The sequence below is a fragment of the Oncorhynchus kisutch genome, unplaced genomic scaffold, assembly GCF_002021735.2.
Source record: "Oncorhynchus kisutch isolate 150728-3 unplaced genomic scaffold, Okis_V2 Okis06b-Okis10b_hom, whole genome shotgun sequence".
In the NCBI taxonomy this organism is placed as follows: Eukaryota; Metazoa; Chordata; class Actinopteri; order Salmoniformes; family Salmonidae; genus Oncorhynchus; species Oncorhynchus kisutch.
The window spans coordinates 21572170-21594852 of record NW_022261983.1 but is presented as its reverse complement, the minus strand read 5'-3'; the positions used below and the strand labels follow the sequence as shown (position 1 = coordinate 21594852).

The 22683-nt window shown below is 42.6% G+C and overlaps 1 protein-coding gene across 2 annotated transcripts in view; it reads right to left on the bottom strand.

Annotated features, from left to right (window-relative positions):
* The window catches only part of LOC109882471 (caspase recruitment domain-containing protein 11-like), a 64434-nt gene that overhangs the window by 32587 nt on the left and 9164 nt on the right, over positions 1-22683 (bottom strand). For both annotated transcript variants that reach the window (XR_004206845.1, XM_031814203.1), the window contains exons 2-4: positions 9490-9678; positions 4539-4676; positions 2240-2416 (exon numbers count right to left, since the gene is read on the bottom strand). Coding sequence is in view for 1 of the 2 variants with exons in the window: in XM_031814203.1 (XP_031670063.1) it covers positions 2240-2416; positions 4539-4676; positions 9490-9676 (502 nt within the window). In the remaining variant the exon portion in view is untranslated. The remainder of the gene's footprint in view (positions 1-2239; positions 2417-4538; positions 4677-9489; positions 9679-22683) is intronic.

Here is a 22683-nt window from a genome sequence, read left to right as displayed (position 1 = left end):
GGTACAGGAACAATGGTGGCCATCTTTGAAACATGTGGGGACAGCAGACTGGGATGGGGATTGATTGAATATGTCCTTAAACACAGCAGCCAGCTAGTCTGTGCATGCTCTGAGGACGCAGCTAGGGATGCCATCTGGTCCAGCAGCCTTGCGAAGGTTAACACTGCTATTACAAATAATAATAATAATAATAATTACAATACTACTAGTGCTAATAATAATACTACTAATAATAACAACAATACTACTACTACTACTAATAATAATAATACTAGCAACAATACTACTAGTACTACTACCAATAATAATAATAATACTAGCAACAATACTACTACTACTACTACTACGACTAATAATAATAATACTAGCAACAATACTACTAGTACTAGTACTACTACTACTACCACTAGTGCTAATAATAATACTACTAATAATAACAACAATACTACTACTACTACTACTACTAATAATAATAATACTAGCAACAATACTACTACTACTACTACTACGACTAATAATACTAATACTAGCAACAATACTACTAGTACTACTACTAATAATAATAATAATACTAGCAACAATACTACTAATACTGCTGCTACTAATAATAATAATAATAATAATTACAATACTACTAGTGCTAATAATAATACTACTAATAATAACAACAATACTACTACTAATAATAATAATAATAATACTAGCAACAATACTACTAGTACTGGTACTACTACTACTACTACTACGACTAATAATAATAATACTAGCAACAATACTACTAATACTACTACTACTACTAATAATAATAATAATACTAGCAACAATACTGCTACTACTACTGCTACTAATAATAATAATACTAGCAGCAATACTACTAATACTAGTACTACTACTACTACTACTACGACTAATAATAATAATAACAACAATACTACAACTACTACTAATAATAATAATAGCAACCATATTACTACTACTAGTCCTAGTACTACAACTACTACTACTAATAATAATAATAACAATAAAAACAACAACAACAATACTACTAATACTACTACTACTAATAATAATAATAATAATACTAGCAACAATACTACTACTACTACTGCTACAAATAATAATAATAATAATAATCATAATAACAACAATACTACTACTACTAATAATAATAATAATAATAGCAACCATATTACTACTACTAGTCCTAGTACTACAACTACTACTACTAATAATAATAATAACAATAAAAACAACAACAATACTACTACTACTAATAATAATAATAATAACAACAATACTACTACTACTAATAATAATAATAATAACAACAATACTACTAATAATAATAATAGGAATAACAGCAATACTACTACTACTGGTACTACAACTACTACTACTACTACTAATAATAATAACAACAACAACAACAACAACAACAACAATACTACTACTACTAATAATAGGAATAACAGCAATACTACTACTACTAGTACTACTACTACTACTGCTACAAATAATAATAATAATAATCATAATCATAATAACAACAATACTACTACTACTACTACTCCTACTAATAATTATTATAATAATAATAGCAACAATACTACTACTACTAGTACTACTACTGCTACTACTACTACTACTAATAATAATAATAACACTACTACTAATACTAATACTACTACTAGTAGTACTACTACTACTAGTACTACTAATAATAATAACACTACTACTAATACTAATACTACTACTAGTAGTACTACTACTACTAGTACTACTAATAATAACACTAATAATAATAATAATAATATAACAACAACAATGCTACTACTACTCCCACTCTTACTACTACTAATACTACTACTAATACTACTAATACTACTAATACTACTACTACTCCCACTCTTACTACTACTAATACTACTACTAATACTACTACTACTACTCCCACTCTTACTACTACTAATACTACTACTAATACTACTAATACTACTACTAATACTACTACTAATACTACTACTACTAATAATAATAATACTACTACTAATACTACTACTACTAATACTACTACTACTACTACTAATACTACTACTACTACTGGTAATACTACTACTGCTACTACTAATACTACTACTAATACTACTAATAATAATACTAGTACTACTAATAATACTACTACTACTACTAGTACTACTAATAATAATACTAATAACACTAATAATAATAATGTTATTACTCTGCTGGAAGGCTGATAGTTCCTGGTTGGTCAGGCGTAGTTTTTTCTGTTCATCCTCCAGGGTGCGCTGTTTCCCAATGAGGTCAACTCTCTGGACATCTTTAGCTTTGGCCTGCTGCTGTAGCTTGATGACTTCATTCATCAGGAACTGGGTTAACCCTTCATGACCCTCCTCCACTACAAACAACACACACACATGCAGTGAGACAACCGTCAAAACTCTCCACAACTCCACATGGTCTGTTTTCCTGTTTACACAGATGATGGTTATAGTAACAGAACGGTTATAGTAACAGAATGGTTATAGTAACAGAATGGTTATAGTAACAGATGGTGGTTATAGTAACAGATGATGGTTATAGTAAAAGAATGGTTATAGTAACAGAATGGTTAGAGTAACATAATGGTTATAGTAACAGAATGGTTATAGTAACAGATGGTGGTTATAGTAACAGATGATGGTTATAGTAAAAGAATGGTTATAGTAACAGAATGGTTAGAGTAACATAATGGTTATAGTAACAGAATGGTTATAGTAACAGAATGGTTATAGTAACATACTGGTTATAGTAACATAATGGTTATAGTAACAGAATTGTTAGAGTAACAGAATGGTTATAGTAACAGAATGGTTATAGTAACAGAATGGTTATAGTAACAGATGATGGTTATAGTAACTGAATGGTTATAGTAACAGATGATGGTTATAGTAACAGAATGGTTATAGTAACAGAATGGTTATAGTAACAGATGATGGTTATAGTAACTGAATGGTTATAGTAACAGATGATGGTTATAGTAACAGAATGGTTATGGTAACAGAATTGTTAGAGTAACAGAATGGTTAGAGTAACAGAATGGTTATAGTAACATAATGGTTATAGTAGATGATGGTTAATAGTAACAGATGATGGTAATAGTAACAGATGATGGTTATAGTAACAGAATGGTTATAGTAACAGGATGGTTATAGTAACATAATGGTTATAGTAACATAATGGTTATAGTAACAGAACGGTTATAGTAACATATGGTTGTTATAGTAACAGATGATGGTTATAGTAACAGATGGTGGTTATAGTAACAGATGATGGTTATAGTAACAGAATGGTTATAGTAACAGAATGGTTATAGTAACAGATGGTTGTTATAGTAACATATGATGGTTATAGTAACAGAATGGTTATAGTAACAGAATGGTTATAGTAACAGAATGGTTATAGTAACAGATGATGGTTATAGTAACATAATGGTTATAGTAACATAATGGTTATAGTAACAGATGATGGTTATCGTAACAGATGATGGTTATATTAACAGATGATGGTTATAGTAACAGATGATGGTTATAGTAACATAATGGTTATAGTAACAGATGATGGTTATAGTAACAGATGATGGTTATAGTAACAGATGATGGTTATAGTAACAGAATGGTTAGAGTAACCGAATGGTTATAGTAACAGAATGGTTATAGTCTCTGAATGGTTATAGTAACTGAATGGTTATAGTAACAGATGATGGTTATAGTAACATAATGGTTATTGTAACAGAATTGTTAGAGTAACAGAATGGTTAGAGTAACAGAATGGTTATAGTAACATAATGGTTATAGTAGATGATGGTTAATAGTAACAGATGATGGTTATAGTAACAGAATGGTTATAGTAACAGGATGGTTATAGTAACAGAATGGTTATAGTAACAGAATGGTTATAGTAACAGAATGGTTATAGTAACAGATGATGGTTATAGTAACAGATGATGGTTATAGTAACAGATTATGGTTATATTAACAGATGATGGTTATAGTAACATAATGGTTATAGTAATATAATGGTTATAGTAACAGAATGATTATAGTAACAGATGATGGTTATAGCAACAGATGGTGGTTATAGTAACAGATGATGGTTATAGAAACAGATGTTGGTTATAGTAACAGATGGTTGTTATAGTAACAGATGGTTGTTATAGTAACAGAATGGTTATAGTAATAGAATGGTTATAGTAACAGAATGGTTATAGTAACAGATGATGGTTATAGTAACAGATGGTTGTTATAGTAACAGAATGGTTATAGTAACAGAATGGTTGTAGTAACAGATGATGGTTATAGTAACAGAATGGTTATAGTAACAGAATGGTTATAGTGACAGATGATAGATATAAAAGAGCATGTGTCTTTGTGTGCACGTGTGTGCGTGTGTGTCTGTGTGTGCACGTGCGTGAGTGTGTCTGTGTGTGCACGTGCGTGCATGTCTGTCTGTGTGTGCACGTGCGTGTGTGTGTGTCTTACCAACGATAGTGGAGAAGCGTCTGGTGGGCTCCTTGCCAGTCACCAGCTTGTAAAGGTCAGGATAATAGAACTCAAGACTCTCCAGAAAAACCACATAACCTCGCTCTCCTTTACCATGAAGAATGTCTAACAGACGACCTATACACACACACACACACACACACACACGCATGCACACACACGCACACACACACACACACACACACATGCACACACACACACCCACGCACACACACACGCACGCAGACACACGCGCACACACACACACACGCACACACACACACCCACGCATACACACACACACATGCACCGACACACACACACGCACATACACACACACAGACACACACACACTCACACACACACACACACACACTCACACACACACACACACGCACATACAGATATACACGCACACACACACTCACTCACACACACACACACCCGCCCACACACACAGATATACACACAGACACGCACACACACTCACACACACACACGCACATACAGATATACACGCACACACACACTCACTCACACACACACACACACACCCGCCCACACACACAGATATACACACAGACACACATAAACACACACACACATACACACACACACACACACACACACGTCCAGGAGAGAAAGTAGATTTAATTTCTTGTTATGCCTTTTAATGTGTAATCTGATTGATAACACTTTATAGACACACCCCCCTGCTTTATAGACACACCCCCTGCTCTATAGACACACCCTCCTGCTTTATAGCCCCACCTCCTGCTTCATAGACACACCCTCCTCCTTTATAGACACACCCTCCTGCTTTATAGCCCCACCTCCTGCTTTACAAACACACAAACACACCACATGCCTACCTGCTTACCTGGTACTTCCTGTATATAGCCATGTTATTACCTGGTACTTCCTGTATATAGCCATGTTATTACCTGGTACTCCCTGTCTATAGCCATGTTATTACCTGGTACTTCCTGTATATAGCCATGTTATTACCTGGTACTTCCTGTCTATAGCCATGTTATTACCTGGTACTTCCTGTATATAACCATGTTATTACCTGGTACTTCCTGTATATAGCCATGTTATAACCTGGTACTTCCTGTATATAGCCATGTTATTACCTGGTACTCCCTGTCTATAGCCATGTTATTACCTGGTACTCCCTGTCTATAGCCATGTTATTACCTGGTACTTCCTGTATATAGCCATGTTATTACCTGGTACTCCCTGTCTATAGCCATGTTATTACCTGGTACTTCCTGTATATAGCCATGTTATTACCTGGTACTTCCTGTATATAGCCATGTTATTACCTGGTACTCCCTGTCTATAGCCATGTTATTACCTGGTACTCCCTGTCTATAGCCATGTTATTACCTGGTACTTCCTGGATATAGCCATGTTATTACCTGGTACTTCCTGTATATAGCCATGTTATTACCTGGTACTCCCTGTCTATAGCCATGTTATTGCCTGGTACTTCCTGGATATAGCCATGTTATTACCTGGTACTTCCTGTATATAGCCATGTTATTACCTGGTACTCCCTGTCTATAGCCATGTTATTACCTGGTACTCCCTGTCTATAGCCATGTTATTACCTGGTACTTCCTGGATATAGCCATGTTATTACCTGGTACTTCCTGTATATAGCCATGTTATTGCCTGTTATCGCTGCACATTGACTCAGTACTGTTGGAAAAGTACTCATAAGTAAGCATGTCACTGTTAGTCTACACCTGTTGTTTACGAAGCGACAAATACAATTTGATTTGACACAAGTATTAGTTTCCACAGTCTGCTGCCTCAGAGTCTTTAGATACTTTTGTCAGGTGTTACTATGGAATTTATTTGATTTTTTTTTAAATTTCACCTTTATTTAACCAGGTAGGCTAGTTGAGAACAAGTTCTCATTTGCAACTGCGACCTGGCCAAGATAAAGCATAGCAGTGTGAACAGACAACACAGAGTTACACATGGAGTAAACAATTAACAAGTCAATAACACAGTAGAAAAAAAAGAGATTCTATATATATTGTGTGCAAAAGGCATGAGGAGGTAGGCGAATAATTACAATTTTGCAGATTAACACTGGAGTGATAAATGATCAGATGGTCATGTACAGGTAGAGATATTGGTGTGCAAAAGAGCAGAAAAGTAAATAAATTAAAACAGTATGGGGATGAGGTAGGTAAAAATGGGTGGGCTATTTACCGATAGACTATGTACAGCTGCAGCGATCGGTTAGCTGCTCAGATAGCAGATGTTTGAAGTTGGTGAGGGAGATAAAAGTCTCCAACTTCAGCGATTTTTTGCAATTCGTTCCAGTTCTCTGCTGCCTGTGACTGGAACGAAAGGCGGCCAAATGAGGTGTTGGCTTTAGGGATGATCAGTGGGATACACCTGCTGGAGCGCGTGCTACGGGTGGGTGTTGCCATCGTGACCAGTGAACTGAGATAAGGCGGAGCTTTACCTAGCATGGACTTGTAGATGACCTGGAGCCAGTGGGTCTGGCGACGAATATGTAGCGAGGGCCAGCTGACTAGAGCATACAGGTCGCAGTGGTGGGTGGTTTAAGGTGCTTTAGTGACAAAACGGATGGCACTGTGATAAACTGCATCCAGTTTGCTGAGTAGAGTGTTGGAAGCTATTTTGTAGATGACATCGCCGAAGTCGAGGATCGGTAGGATAGTCAGTTTTACTAGGGTAAGTTTGGCGGCGTGAGTGAAGGAGGCTTTGTTGCGGAATGGAAAGCCGACTCTAGATTTGATTTTCGATTGGAGATGTTTGATATGAGTCTGGAAGGACAGTTTACAGTCTAGCCAGACACCTAGGTACTTATAGATGTCCACATATTCAAGGTCGGAACCATCCAGGGTGGTGATGCTAGTCAGGCATGCGGGTGCAGGAAGCGAACGGTTGAAAAGCATGCATTTGGTTTTACTAGCGTTTAAGAGCAGTTGGAGGCCACGGAAGGAGTGTTGTATGGCATTGAAGCTCGTTTGGAGGTTAGATAGCACAGTGTCCAAGGACGGGCCAGAAGTATATAGAATGGTGTCGTCTTTGTAGAGGTGGATCAGGGAATCGCCCGCAGCAAGAGCAACATCCTTGATATATACAGAGAAAAGAGTCGGCCCGAGAATTGAACCCTGTGGCACCCCCATAGAGACTGCCAGAGGACCGGACAGCATGCCCTCCGATTTGACACACTGAACTCTGTCTGCAAAGTAGTTGGTGAACCAGGCACGGCAGTCATCAGAAAAACCGAGGCTACTGAGTCTGCCGATAAGAATATGGTGATTGACAGAGTCGAAAGCCTTGGCAAGGTCGATGAAGACGGCTGCACAGTACTGTCTTTTATCGATGGCGGTTATGATATCGTTTAGTACCTTGAGCGTGGCTGAGGTGCACCCGTGACCGGCTCGGAAACCAGATTGCACAGCGGAGAAGGTACGGTGGGATTTGAGATGGTCAGTGACCTGTTTGTTGACTTTGCTTTCGAAGACCTTAGATAGGCAGGGCAGGATGGATATAGGTCTGTAACAGTTTGGGTCCAGGGTGTCTCCCCCTTTGAAGAGGGGGATGACTGCGGCAGCTTTCCAATCCTTGGGGATCTCAGACGATATGAAAGAGAGGTTGAACAGGCTGGTAATAGGGGTTGCGACAATGGCGGCGGATAGTTTCAGAAATAGAGGGTCCAGATTGTCAAGCCCAGCTGATTTGTACGGGTCCAGGTTTTGCAGCTCTTTCAGAACATCTGCTATCTGGATTTGGGTAAAGGAGAACCTGGAGAGGCTTGGGCGAGTAGCTGCGGGGGGGGCGGAGCTGTTGGCCGGAGCTGTTGGCCGAGGCTCTCACCTTGTCTTCTCCAGGCAAGCTTTTTTCCGGATGCTCCAAACAATCGGAAGGGAATTCATTAGAGAAAATGACTTTACCCCAGTCCTCAGCAGTCCAATCCCTGTAACTTTTGCAGAATATCAGTCTGTCCTTGATGTTTTTCCTGGAGAGAAGTGGCTTCTTTGCTGCTCTTCTTGACACCATGCCATCCTCCAAGAGTCTTCGCCTCACTGTGCGTGCAGATGCACTCACACCTGCCTGCTGCCATTCCTGAGCAGGCTCTGTTCTGGTGGTGCCCCGATCCCGCAGCTGAATCATCTTTAGGAGACGGTCCTGGCGCTTGCTGGACTTTCTTGGGCACCCTGAAACCTTCTTCACAACAATTGAACCGCTCTCCTTGAAGTTCTTGATGATAAATGGTTGATTTCGGTGGAATCTTACTGGCAGCAATATCCTTGCCTGTGAAGCCCTTTTTGTGCAAAGCAATGAGGACGGCACGTGTTTCCTTGCAAGTAACAATGGTTTACAGAGGAAGAACAATGATTCCAAGCACCACCATTCTTTTAAAGCTTCCAGTCTGTTATTCGAACTCAATCGGCATGACAGAGTGAACTCCAGCCTTGTCCTCGTCAACACGTACACCTGTGTTAACGAGAGAATCACTGACATGATGTTTGCTGGTCCTTTTGTGGCAGGGCTGAAATGCAGTGGAAATGTTTTTGGGGGATTCAGTTCATTTGCATGGCAAAGAGGGACTTTGCAATTAATTGCAATTCATCTGATCAGCCTTCATAACATTCTGGAGTCTATGCAAATTGCCACCATACAAACTGAGGCAGCAGACTTTGTGAAAAATAATATTTGTGTCTTTCTCAAAACTTTTGTCCACGACTGTAGAGACCAGTAGTAGAGAGTTAACCTAGCTGTGCAGTTTACCTTAGAGACCAGCAGTTGAGAGTTAACCTAGCTGTGCGGTTGACATTAGAGACCAGCAGTAGAGGGTTAGCCTAGCTGTGCGGTTGACCTTAGAGACCAGCAGTAGAGAGTTAACCTAGCTGTGCGGTTGACCTTAGAGACCAGCAGTAGAGAGATAACCTACCTGTGCGGTTGACCTTAGAGACCAGTAGTAGTGAGTTTAAGACCTCATCTTCGTCCTGTTCGTCTAGAACCTTACATTGGCGCAGGTAGGGAGTCAGTTTACCAGGCGAAATGTAGCGACTTAAGATGTAGCGGTTACTCTCCACTGACTCCCACAGAGACTCCGTGTCCTCACCTCCATTCTCCATCTCTACACACACACACAGTGAAAGATGTTTACTGTACCCATCTCTACACACACACACACAGTGAAAGATGTTTACTATACCCATCTCTACACACACACACACAGTGAAAGATGTTTACTATATCCATCTCTACACACACACAGTGAAAGATGTAGGTTTACTATATCCATCTCTACACACACACAGTGAAATATGTAGGTTTATTATATCCATCTCTACACACACACACACAGTGAAAGATGTAGGTTTACTATATCCATCTCTACACACACACAGTGAAAGATTTAGGTTTACTACATCCATCTCTACACACACACAGTGAATGATGTTTACTATATCCATCTCTCTCTATATACAGAGCCTTGTAAATATATTCACAACCCTTGGTGTTTTTTCTATTTAGTTGCATTACAACCTTACCTCTAACCCTAACCCTTACAACCTGACCTCTAACCCTAACCCTTACAACCTGACCTCTAACCCTAACCCTTACAACCTGACCTCTAACCCTAACCCTTACAACCTGACCTCTAACCCTAACCCTTACAACCTGACCTCTAACCCTAACCCTAACCCTTACAACCTGACCTCTAAACCTAACCCTAACCCTTACAACCTGACCTCTAACCCTAACCCTTACAATCTGACCTCTAACCCTAACCCTTACAACCTGACCTCTAACCCTAACCCTTACAACCTGACCCCTAACCCTTACAACCTGAACTCTAACCCTAACCCTAACCCTTACAACCTGACCTCTAACCCTAACCCTAACCCTTACAACCTGACCTCTAACCCTGACCCTTACAACCTGACCTCTAACCCTAACCCTTACAACCTGACCTCTAACCCTAACCCTTACAACCTGACCTCTAACCCTAACCCTTACAACCTGACCTCTAACCCTAACCCTTACAACCTGACCTCTAACCCTAACCGTTACAACCTGACCCCTAACCCTTACAACCTGACCTCTAACCCTAACCCTAACCCTTACAACCTGACCTCTAACCCTGACCTTTAAGTTGATTTTTATTAGGATTTCATGTACCGGACATACACAAAATAGTCCAAATTGGTGATGTGAAATTTAAAAAATAACTTGTTTAAAAAAAATCACTAAAACAAAAAAGTGAAAAGTGGTGTGTGCATATGTATTCACCCCCTTTGCTATGAATCCTCTAAATAAGATCTGGTGCAACCAATTACCTTCAGAAGTCACATAATTAGTTACATAAATTCCACCTGTGTGCAGTCAGTCTAAGTGTCACATGATCTGTCACATGATCTCAGTATATATAAACACCTGTTCTGAAAGGTCCCAGTGTCTGCAACATCACTAAGCAAGGGGCACCATGAAGACCAAGGAGCTCTCCAAACAGGTCAGGTACAAAGTTGTGGAGAAGTACAGATCAGGGTTGGGTTATAAAAAAATATCAGAAACTTTGAACATTACACAGAGCACCATTAAATCCATTATTAAAAAATGGAAAGAACATGGCACCACCACAAACCTGAGGGCCAACCACCAAAACTCACGGACCAGGCAAAGAGGGCATTAATCAGAGAGCCACCAAAGAGACCAAAGATAATCCTGAAGGAGCTGCAAAGCTCCACAGCGGAGATTGGAGTATCAGTCCATAGTACCACTTCAAGCCGTACACTCCACAGAGCTGGGCTTTACAGAAGAGATTGGAGTATCAGTCCATAGTACCACTTTAAGCCGTACACTCCACAGAGCTGGGCTTTACAGAAGAGTGTCCAGAAAAAATAAGCAAACATGTTTGGTGTTCGCCAAAAGGCATGTGGGAGACTCCCCAAACATATGGAAGAAGGTACTTTGGTCAGATGAGACTAAAAGTTAACTTTTTGGCCATCAAGGAAAATGCTATGTCTGGCGCAAACACAATACTTCTCATCACCCCCAATACACCATCCCCACAGTGAAGCATGGTGGTGGCAGCATCACGCTGTGGGGATGTTTTTCATCGGCAGAGAATGGGAAAATGGTCAGAATTGGTCAGTCGTCTGGAGAGTTGAGACTGGGACGGAGGTTCACCTTCCAGCAGGACAATGACCCTAAGCATACTGCTAAAGCAACACTCGAGTGGTTTAAGGGGAAATATTTAAATGTCTTGGAATGGCCTAGTCAAAGCCCAGACCTCAATCCTATTGAGAATCTGTGGTATGACTTAAAGATTGCTGTACACCAGCAGAACCCATCCAACTTGAAGGAGCTGGATGGGTTCTTGAAGGAGCTTATTTCTTGTTTGTTTCACAATAAAACATATTTTCCCTCTTCATAGTGGCATGTTGGGTAAATCAAATGATACAAACCCCCCACAAATACATTTTAATTCCAGGTTGGAAGGCAACAAGATAGGAAAAATGCCAAGAAGGGTGAATACTTTCGTAAGCTACTGTATATCTCCCTCTCTCTCTCAATTCAATTTCGATATAAGGGCTTTATTTGCATGGGAAACATATGTTTACATTGCCAAAGCAAGTGAAATAGATATTAAACAAAAGTGAAATAAACAATACATAATAAACAATAACACAAAAGTTCCAAAAGAATAAAGACATTTCAAATGTCATATTATGTACAAATGGTTAAAGTACACAAGGGAAAATAAATAAGCATACATATGGGTTGTATATTTTCTTAATATTGGGTCAGTCACAGTGCTCAGGTATTCTGCCACTGTGTACTCTCTGTGTAGGGCCAAATAGCATTCCAGTTTGCTCTGTTTTTTGGTCATTTCTTTCCAATGTGTCAAGTAATTATCTTTTTGTTTTCTCATGATTTGGTTGGGTCTAATTGTGTTGCTGTCCTGGGGCTCTGTGGGGTAAGTTTGTGTTTGTGAACAGAGCCCCAGGACCAGCTTGCATAGGGGACTCTTCTCCAGGTTCATCTCTCTGTGGGGTGTGCTTGTGTTTGTGAACAGAGCCCCAGGACCAGCTTGCTTAGGGGACTCTTCTCCAGGTTCATCTCTCTGTGGGGTGTGTTTGTGAACAGAGCCCTAGGACCAGCTTGCATAGGGGAATCTTTTCTAGCTTTCTAGCTCTGTAGGTGATGGCTTTGTTATGGAAGTTTTGGGAATCGCTTCCTTTTAGGTGGTTATAGAATTTAACGTCTATTTTCTGGTATTTGATCATTAGCAGGTATCGGCCTAATTCTGCTCTGCGTTATTTGGTGTTCTATGTTGTACACAGAGGATGTTTTTGCAGAATTCTGCATGCAGAGACTCAATTTAGTGTTTGTCCCATTTTGTGAAATCTTGGTTGGTGAGCGGACCCTCTCTCTCTCTCTCTCTCTCTCTCTCCCTCCCTCCCGCTGTCTGTCTCTCTTCCTCATGTCTCTCCCTCTGTCTGTCTCTCTTCCTCATGTCTCTCCCTCTGTCTGTCTCTCTTCCTCGTCTCTCCCTCTGTCTGTCTCTCTTCCTCATCTTTCCCTCTGTCTGTCTCTCTTCCTCATGTCTCTCCCTCTGTCTGTCTCTCTTCCTCATCTTTCCGTCTGTCTGTCTCTCTTCCTCATGTCTCGCCCTCTGTTTGTCTCTCTTCCTCATCTCTCCTTCTGTCTGTCTGTCCCCCCCCCCCCTCTCTCTCTCTCTCTCTCTCTACCTCTACATATTTCTCTCTCTCTTCCTCTATATATTTCTCTCTCTCTCCCTCTCTACCTCTACATATTTCTCTCTCTCTCTCTACCTCTACATATTTCTCTCCCTCTCTCTCTCTCTACCTCTACATATTTCTCTCTCTCTACCTCTACATATTTCTCTCTCTCTCTCTACCTCTACATATTTCTCTCCCTCTCGCTCTCGCTCTCGCTCTCTCTCTACCTCTACATATTTCTCTCTCGCTCTCTCTCTACCTCTACATATTTATCTCCCTCTCTCTCTCTCTCTCTCTCTCTACCTCTACATATTTCTCTCTCTCTCTGTACCTCTACATATTTCACTGGTTGCCCTTTTCTCGTGGCAACAGGTCACAAATCTTGCTGCTGTGATGAAACACTGTGGAATTTCACCCAGTAAATATGGGAGTTTATCGAAATTGGATTTGTTTCGAATTCTTTGTGGATCTGTGTAATCTGAGGGAAATATGTATATCTAATATGGTCATACATTGGGCAGGAGGTTAGGAAGTGCAGCTCAGTTTCCACCTCATTTTGTGGGCAGTGAGTGTAACAGATGTGTAACGGCTAGCTTAGTTAGCGGTGTGCGCTAAATAGCGTTTCAATTGGTGACGTCACTTGCTCTGAGACCTTGAAGTAGTAGTTCCCCTTGCTCTGCAAGGGCCGCGGCTTTTGTGGAGCGATGGGTAACGATGCTTTGAGGGTGACTGTTATTGATGTGTGCAGAGGGTCCCTGGTTCGCGCCCGGGTATGGGCGAGGGGACGGTCTAAAGTTATACTGTTACATGAGCACATAGCCTGTCTTCTCTTGAGAGCCTTGTCTGCCTACGGCGGCCTTTCTCAATAGCAAGGCTATGCTCACTGAGTCTGTACATAGTCAAAACTTTCCTTAATTTTGGGTCAGTCACAGTGGTCAGGTATTCTGCCGCTGTGTACTCTCTGTGTAGGGCCAAATAGCATTCTAGTTTGCTCTGTTTTTTTGTTAATTCTTTCCAATGTGTCAAGTAATTATCTTTTTGTTTTCTCATGATTTGGTTGGGTCTAATTGTGCTGCTGTCCTGGGGCTCTGTAGGGTGTGTTTGTGTTTGTGAACAGAGCCCCAGGACCAGCTTGCTTAGGGGACTCTTCTCCAGGTTCATCTCTCTGTAGGTGATGGCTTTGTTATGGAAGGTTTGGGAATCGCTTCCTTTTAGGTGGTTATAGAATTTAACGGCTCTTTTCTGGATTTTGATCATTAGTGGGTATCGGCCTAATTCTGCTCTGCATTATTTGGTGTTCTACGTTGTACACGGAGGATATTTTTGCAGAATTCTGCGTGCAGAGTCTCAATTTGGTGTTTGTCCCATTTTGTGAAGTCTTGGTTGGTGAGCGGACCCCAGACCTCGCAACCATAAAGGGCAATGGGCTCTATGACTGATTCAAGTATTTTTAGCCAGATCCTAATTGGTATGTTGAAATTTATGTTCCTTTTGATGGCATAGAATGCCCTTCTTGCCTTGTCTCTCAGATTGTTCACAGCTTTGTGGAAGTTACCTGTGGCGCTGATGTTTAGGCCAAGGTATGTATAGTTTTTTGTGTGCTCTAGGGCAACAATGTCTAGATGGAATTTGTGGTCCTGGTGACTGGACCTTTTTTGGAACACCATTATTTTGGTCTTACTGAGATTTACTGTCAGGGCCCAGGTCTGACAGAATCTGTGCATAAGATCTAGGTGCTGCTGTAGGCCCTGCTTGGTTGGTGACAGAAGCACCAGATCATCAGCAAAAAGCAGACATTTGACTTCGGATTCTAGTAGGGTGAGGCCGGGTGCTGTCTCTCTCTCTCTCTCTCTCTCTCTCTCTCTCTCTCTCTCTCTCTCTCTCTCTCTCTCTCTCTACCTCTACATATTTCTCTCTCTCTCCCCCCTCTCTCTCTCTCTCTCTCTCTCTCTCTCTCTCTCTACCTCTACATATTTCTCTCTCTCCCCCCCTCTCTCTCTCTCTCTCTACATATTCCTCTACCTTTCTCTACCTCTACATATTTCTCTACCTCTCTCTACCTCTACATATTTCTCTCTCTCTACCTCTACATATTTCTCTCTCTCTCTCTCTCCCTCTCTCTCTCTCTCTCTCTCTCTCTCTCTCTCTCTCTACCTCTACATATTTATCTCTCTCTACCTCTACATATTTATCTCTCTCTCCCTGTACCTCTACATATTTCTCTCTCTCTCTCTATCCCTCTCTCTCTCTCTCTCTCTCTATACCTCTACATATTTCTCTCTCTCTCTCCTCTCTCGCTCTCTCTCTCTCTCTACCTCTCTCTCTCTCTCTACCTCTCTCTCTCTCTACCTCTCTCTCTCTACCTCTACATATTTCTCTCTCTCTCTACCTCTCTCTCTATACTGTGTCTGGTTGGCCCTGCTCTACCCCTAACTCTAACCCTAGTGGCTCTATAACCCTGCTTTGTGTCTTCAGCCAGGCAAATCAGCCCTATCTAACACACACACACCAGATAACAGCTCTATGCAAATGTATGTATGCGTGTGTCAGGAAGGAAAGGAGACGGAAAGAACAGTTGTTTCTGCACACACACACACACACACACACACACACACACACACACACACACACACACACACACACACACACACACACACACACACACAGACTGAGGAGGAGATTTAAACTACAAACTGTTACCTACCACACACACACACAGACTGAGGAGGAGATTTAAACTACGAACTGTCACCTACCACACACACACACACACACACACACACACACACACACACACACACACACGGTTACCCACAGACGTTTCCTCTTCTCTTAATTTGTAGTGTGTGACTCAGAAAGTCACTTCCCACTTCCTCCTTCTACTGCAGATGTCAAGACTCAGTTCAATGTAAAGGGCTTTATTGGCCGAGGAAACATATGTTAACAAGCAAGTGAAATAAACAATAAAAAAATGTACAGACTATATATCATGTCTAAATATACAGTGTTGTAATGATGTACAAATAGTTAAAGTACTAAAGGGAAAATAAATAAGCATAAATATGGGTTGTATTTACAATGGTGTTTGTTCTTCACTGGTTGCCCTTTTCTCATGGCAACAGGTCATACATCTTGCTGCTGTGATGGCACACTGTGGAATTTCACCCAGTAGATATGGGAGTTTATCAAAATTGGATTTGTTTTCTAATTTCTAATTTGTGGGTCTGTTTAATCTGAGGGAAATACGTGTCTCTAATATGGCCATATATTTGGCAGGAGGTTAGTTATAGCAAGGCTCTCTCTCTCCCTCTCCTTAATGTTGTTTTTTTGCCACTGTGAACTCTCTATTTAGGGCCAAATAGCATTTCAGTTTTTTGGTCAATTCTTTCCAATGTGTTTTCTCATGATTTGGTTGGGTCTAATTGTGATGCTGTCCTGGGGCTCTGTGGGGTCTGTTTGTGCTGCTGTCCTGGGGCTCTGTGGGGTCTGTTTGTGTTGCTGTCCTGGGGCTCTGTGGGGTCTGTTTGTGCTGCTATTGCTGTCCTGGGGCTCTGTGGGGTCTGTTTGTGTTGCTGTCCTGGGGCTCTGTGGGGTCTGTTTGTGCTGCTGTCCTGGGGCTCTGTGGGGTCTGTTTGTGCTGCTGTCCTGGGGCTCTGTGGGGTCTGTTTGTGCTGCTGTCCTGGGGCTCTGTGGGGTCTGTTTGTGCTGCTGTCCTGGGGCTCTGTGGGGTCTGTTTGTGCTGCTGTCCTGGGGCTCTGTGGGGTCTGTTTGTGCTGCTGTCCTGGGGCTCTGTGGGGTCTGTTTGTGCTGCTGTCCTGGGGCTCTGTTGGGTCTAATTGTGATGCTGTCCTGGGGCTCTGTGGGGTCTGTTTGTGCTGCTGTCCTGGGGCTCTGTGGGGTCTGTTTGTGCTGCTGTCCTGGGGCTCTGTGGGGTCTGTTTGTGTTGCTGTCCTGGGGCTCTGTGGGGTCTGTTTGTGCTGCTGTCCTGGGGCTCTGTGGGGTCTGTTTGTGCTGCTGTCCTGGGGCTCTGTGGGGTCTGTTTGTGTTGCTGTCCTGGGGCTCTGTGGGGTCTGTTTGTGATGCTGTCCTGGGGCTCTGTGGGGTCTGTTTGTGTTGCTGTCCTGGGGCTCTGTGGGGTCTGTTTGTGCTGCTGTCCTGGGGCTCCGTGGGGTCTGTTTGTGCTGCTGTCCTGGGGCTCTGTGGGGTCTGTTTGTGCTGCTGTCCTGGGGCTCTGTGGGGTCTGTTTGTGCTGCTGTCCTGGGGCTCTGTGGGGTCTGTTTGTGCTGCTGTCCTGGGGCTCTGTGGGGTCTGTTTGTGCTGCTGTCCTGGGGCTCTGTGGGGTCTGTTTGTGCTGCTGTCCTGGGGCTCTGTGGGGTCTGTTTGTGCTGCTGTCCTGGGGCTCTGTGGGGTCTGTTTGTGCTGCTGTCCTGGGGCTCTGTGGGGTCTGTTTGTGTTGCTGTCCTGGGGCTCTGTGGGGTCTGTTTGTGTTGCTGTCCTGGGGCTCTGTGGGGTCTGTTTGTGCTGCTGTCCTGGGGCTCTGTGGGGTCTGTTTGTGCTGCTGTCCTGGGGCTCTGTGGGGTCTGTTTGTGCTGCTGTCCTGGGGCTCTGTGGAGTCTGTTTGTGCTGCTGTCCTGGGGCTCTGTGGGGTCTGTTTGTGCTGCTGTCCTGGGGCTCTGTGGGGTCTGTTTGTGCTGCTGTCCTGGGGCTCTGTGGGGTCTGTTTGTGCTGCTGTCCTGGGGCTCTGTGGGGTCTGTTTGTGCTGCTGTCCTGGGGCTCTGTGGGGTCTGTTTGTGCTGCTGTCCTGGGGCTCTGTGGGGTCTGTTTGTGCTGCTGTCCTGGGGCTCTGTGGGGTCTGTTTGTGCTGCTGTCCTGGGGCTCTGTGGGGTCTGTTTGTGCTGCTGTCCTGGGGCTCTGTGGGGTCTGTTTGTGCTGCTGTCCTGGGGCTCTGTGGGGTCTGTTTGTGCTGCTGTCCTGGGGCTCTGTGGGGTCTGTTTGTGTTTGTGAACAGAGCCCCAGGACCAGCTTGCTTAGGGGACTCTTCTCCAGGTTCATCTCTCTGTAGGTGATGGCTTTGTTATGGAAGGTTTGGGAATCGCTTCCTTTTAGGTGGTTGTAGAATTGAACGTCTCTTTTCTGGATTTTGATCATTAGCGGGTATCAGCCTAATTCTGCTCTGCGTGCCTTGTTTGGTGTTTTACGTTGCACACTGATATTTTGGTGTCAATTTGGTGTTGGTCCCATTTTGTGAATTCTTAGTTGGTGAGCTGACCCCAGACCTCACAACCATAACGGACAATGGATTCTATAATTGATTCAACTATTTTTAGCCAGATCCTAATTGGGATGTCGAATTGTATGTTCCTTTTGATGGCGTAGAAGGCCCTTCTTGCCTTGTCTCTCAGATCGAACACAGCTTTGTGCAAGTTACCTGTGGCACTGATGTTTAGGCCGAGGTTCATGCAGTTTGTTTTTAGAGCAACGGTGTCTAGATGGAATTTGTATTTGTGGTCCTGGACCTTTGTTGGAACACCATTATTATTATTTTACAGTCAGGGCTCTGACAGAATCTGTGCAGAAGATCAACAAAGCATGAAAAGCCTTTGCCTTTGTTTTTGTTTGTTTGTCAATTAGGTTGTGCAGGGCGAATGCGTGGTCTGTCGTGCGGTAAATTGGTAAAAAGCAAATCTGACATTTGCTTAGTACATTGTTTTCACTGAGGAAATGTACGACTCTGCTGTTAATGATAATGCAGAGGATTTTCCTGAAAGGTTGCAGTTTATGCGTATCCATGTAGTTATTGGGGTCAAATTTGGGGTGATCAGTCCTTGGTTCCAAAAATTGAGGAAGATGTTAAAGCGTTTAAGTCTCCCTCTCTCACCCTCTTGTTATCTCTCTCTCTTTCCCTGTATCTTTCCATCTCTCTCTCTCTCTCCCTTTCTCGCCTAACCCTAACCCTAACCCTAACCCATCTAACCCTCACCCATCTAACCCTAACCCATCTAACCCTAACCCATCTAACCCATCTAACCCATCTAACTCTAACCCATCTAACTCTAACTCATCTAACCCTAACCCATCTAACCCATCTAACCCTAACCCATCTAACCCTAACCCATCTAACCCATCTAACCCTAACCCATCTAACCCCAACCCATCTAACCCTAACCCATCTAACCCATCTAACCCTAACCCATCTAACCCATCTAACCCATCTAACCCTAACCCATCTAACCCTAACCCATCTAACCCTAACCCATCTAACCCATCTAACCCTAACCCATCTAACCCATCTAACCCTAACCCATCTAACCCATCTAACCCTAACCCATCTAACCCATCTAACCCATCTAACCCTAACCCATCTAACCCCAACCCATCTAACCCTAACCCATCTAACTCTAACCCATCTAACCCATCTAACCCTAACCCATCTAACCCATCTAACCCTAACCCATCTAACCCATCTAACCCTAACCCATCTAACCCTAACCCATCTAACCCATCTAACCCTAACCCATCTAACCCTAACCCATCTAACCCATCTAACCCTAACCCATCTAACCCTAACCCATCTGGCCGGTCATCTAACCCTAACTCATCTAACCCTAACCCTAACCCATCTAACCCTCACCCATCTAACCCTAACCCATCTAACCCTAACCCATCTAACCCTAACCCTAACCCATCTAACCCTAACCCATCTAACCCTAACCCATCTAACCCATCTAACCCTAACCCATCTAACCCATCTAACCCTAACCCATCTAACCCTAACCCATCTAACCCTAACCCTAACCCATCTAACCCTAACCCTAACCCATCTAACCCTAACCCATCTAACCCATCTAACCCTAACCCATCTAACCCTAACCCATCTAACCCTAACCCAAATATAGAGAGTCTGGAGAGGGTGAGAGAACATGAAAGGCCGAAAGCTCCAACAATTAAATTATTTTTGCTCATCAATATGGACACAATACCCCACAATGAGAAAGAAAATACTGGTTTTTAGATATTTTTGAAAGCGTATTAAAAATAAAAATAAATATATCTCATGTACATAAGTATTCAGACCCTTTCCTCAGTGTTTAGTTGAAACAGCATTGGCAACATTTACAGCCTCAAGTCTTCTTGGGTTAGGGTTAGGGTTAGGGTTTGGGTTAGGGTTAGGGTTAGGACTACAGGCTTGGCACAAGCTCTGTCAGGTTGGATGGGGAGAGTTGCTGCACAGCTATTTTCAGGTTTCTCCAGAGATGTTTGATCGGGTTCATCAGACCAGAGAATCTTGTTTCTCATGGTCAGAGTCCTTTAGGTGCCTTTTGGAAAACTCCAAGTGGGCTGTCGTGCCTATTACTGAGGAAGTGGCTTCCATCTGGTAGCTCAATCATAAAGGCCTGATTGGTGGACTGCTGCAGAGACAGTTGTCCTTCTGGAAGGTTCTCCCATCTCCACAGAGGAACCCTGGAGCTCTGTCAGAGTGACCATCGGGTTCTTGGTCACCTCCCTGACCAAGGCCCTTCTCCCCCGATTGCTCAGTTTGGCCGGGCGGCCAGCTCTAGGAAGAGTCTTGGTGGTTCCTAACTTGTTCCATTTCAGAATGATGGAGGCCACTGTGTTTTTGGGGACCTTCAACGCTGCAGACATTTATTGGTACCCTTCCTTAGATCTGTGCCTCGACAGAATCCTGTCTCAGGGCTCTACGGACAATTCCTCCGACTTCATGGCTTCATTTGCTCATTATCGTTTTATTTGTAACATATTTTACCTTTATTTAACTAGGCAAGTCAGTTAAGATCAAATTATGTTTTACAATGATGGTCTACCAAAGGCAAAAGGCAACACAGTATGGTAGCAACACAACATGGTAGCAACACAACAACAACATAGTAGCAACACAACATGGTAGCAACATAGTAGCAACACAACATGACAACAACATAGTAGCAACACAACATGGTAGCAATTCAACATGGTAGCAATACAACATGGTAGCAATACAACATAGTAGCAACACAACATGGTAGCAACACAACATAGTAGCAACATAGTAGCAACACAACAACAACATGGTAGCAAAACAACATGGTAGCAACACAACATGGTAGCAACATAGTAGCAACACAACAACAACATGGTATCAACACAACATAGTAGCAACACAACATGGTAGCAACATAGTAGCAACACAACATGGTAGCAACACAACATAGTAGCAACACAACATAGTAGCAACACAACATGGTAGCAATACAACATGGTAGCAACATAGTAGCAACACAACATGGTAGCAACATGGTAGCAACATAACATGGTAGAAACACAACATGGTAGCAACATAGTAGCAACACAACATAGTAGCAACACAACATGGTAGCAACACAACATGGTAGCAACATAGTAGCAACACAACATAGTATCAACACAACATGGTAGCAACACACCATGGTAGCAACACAACATGGTAGCAACATGGTAGCAACACAACATGGTAGCAACATGGTAGCAACACAACATGGTAGCAACACAACATGGTAGCAACATAGTAGCAACACAACATAGTAGCAACACAACATGGTAGCAACACAACATGGTAGCAACATAGTAGCAACACAACATAGTATCAACACAACATGGTAGCAACACACCATGGTAGCAACACAACATGGTAGCAACACAACATGGTAGCAGCACAGCATGGTAGCAACACAACATGGTAGCAACACAACATGGTAGCAACACAACATGGTAGCAACATAGTAGCAACACAACATAGTAGCAACACAACATGGTAGCAACACAACATGACAACAACATGGTAGCAACACAACATGACAACACAGCATGGTAGCAACACAACATGACAACACAGCATGGTAGCAACACAACATGACAACACAGCATGGTAGCAACACAACATGACAACATGGCAGCAACACAACATGACAACACAGCATGGTAGCAACACAACATGACAACACAGCATAGTAGCAACACAACATGACAACAACATGGCAGCAACACAACATGACAACACAGCATGGTAGCAAAACAACATGACAACAACATGGTAGCAACACAACATGGTAGCAACACAACATGACAACAACATGGCAGCAACACAACATGATAACACAGCATGGTAGCAACACAACATGGTAGCAACACAACATGGCAGCAGCACAAAACATGGTACAAACATTATTGGGCCCAGACAACAGCACAGAGGGCAAGAAGGTAGAGACAACAATACATCACACAAAGCAGCCACAACTGTCAGTAAGAGTGTCTGTCCATGATTGAGTCTTTCAATGAAGAGATTGAGATCAAACTGTTCAGTTTGAGTGGTTGTTGCAGCTTGTCCCGTCGCTAGCTGCAGCGAACTGAAAAGACCA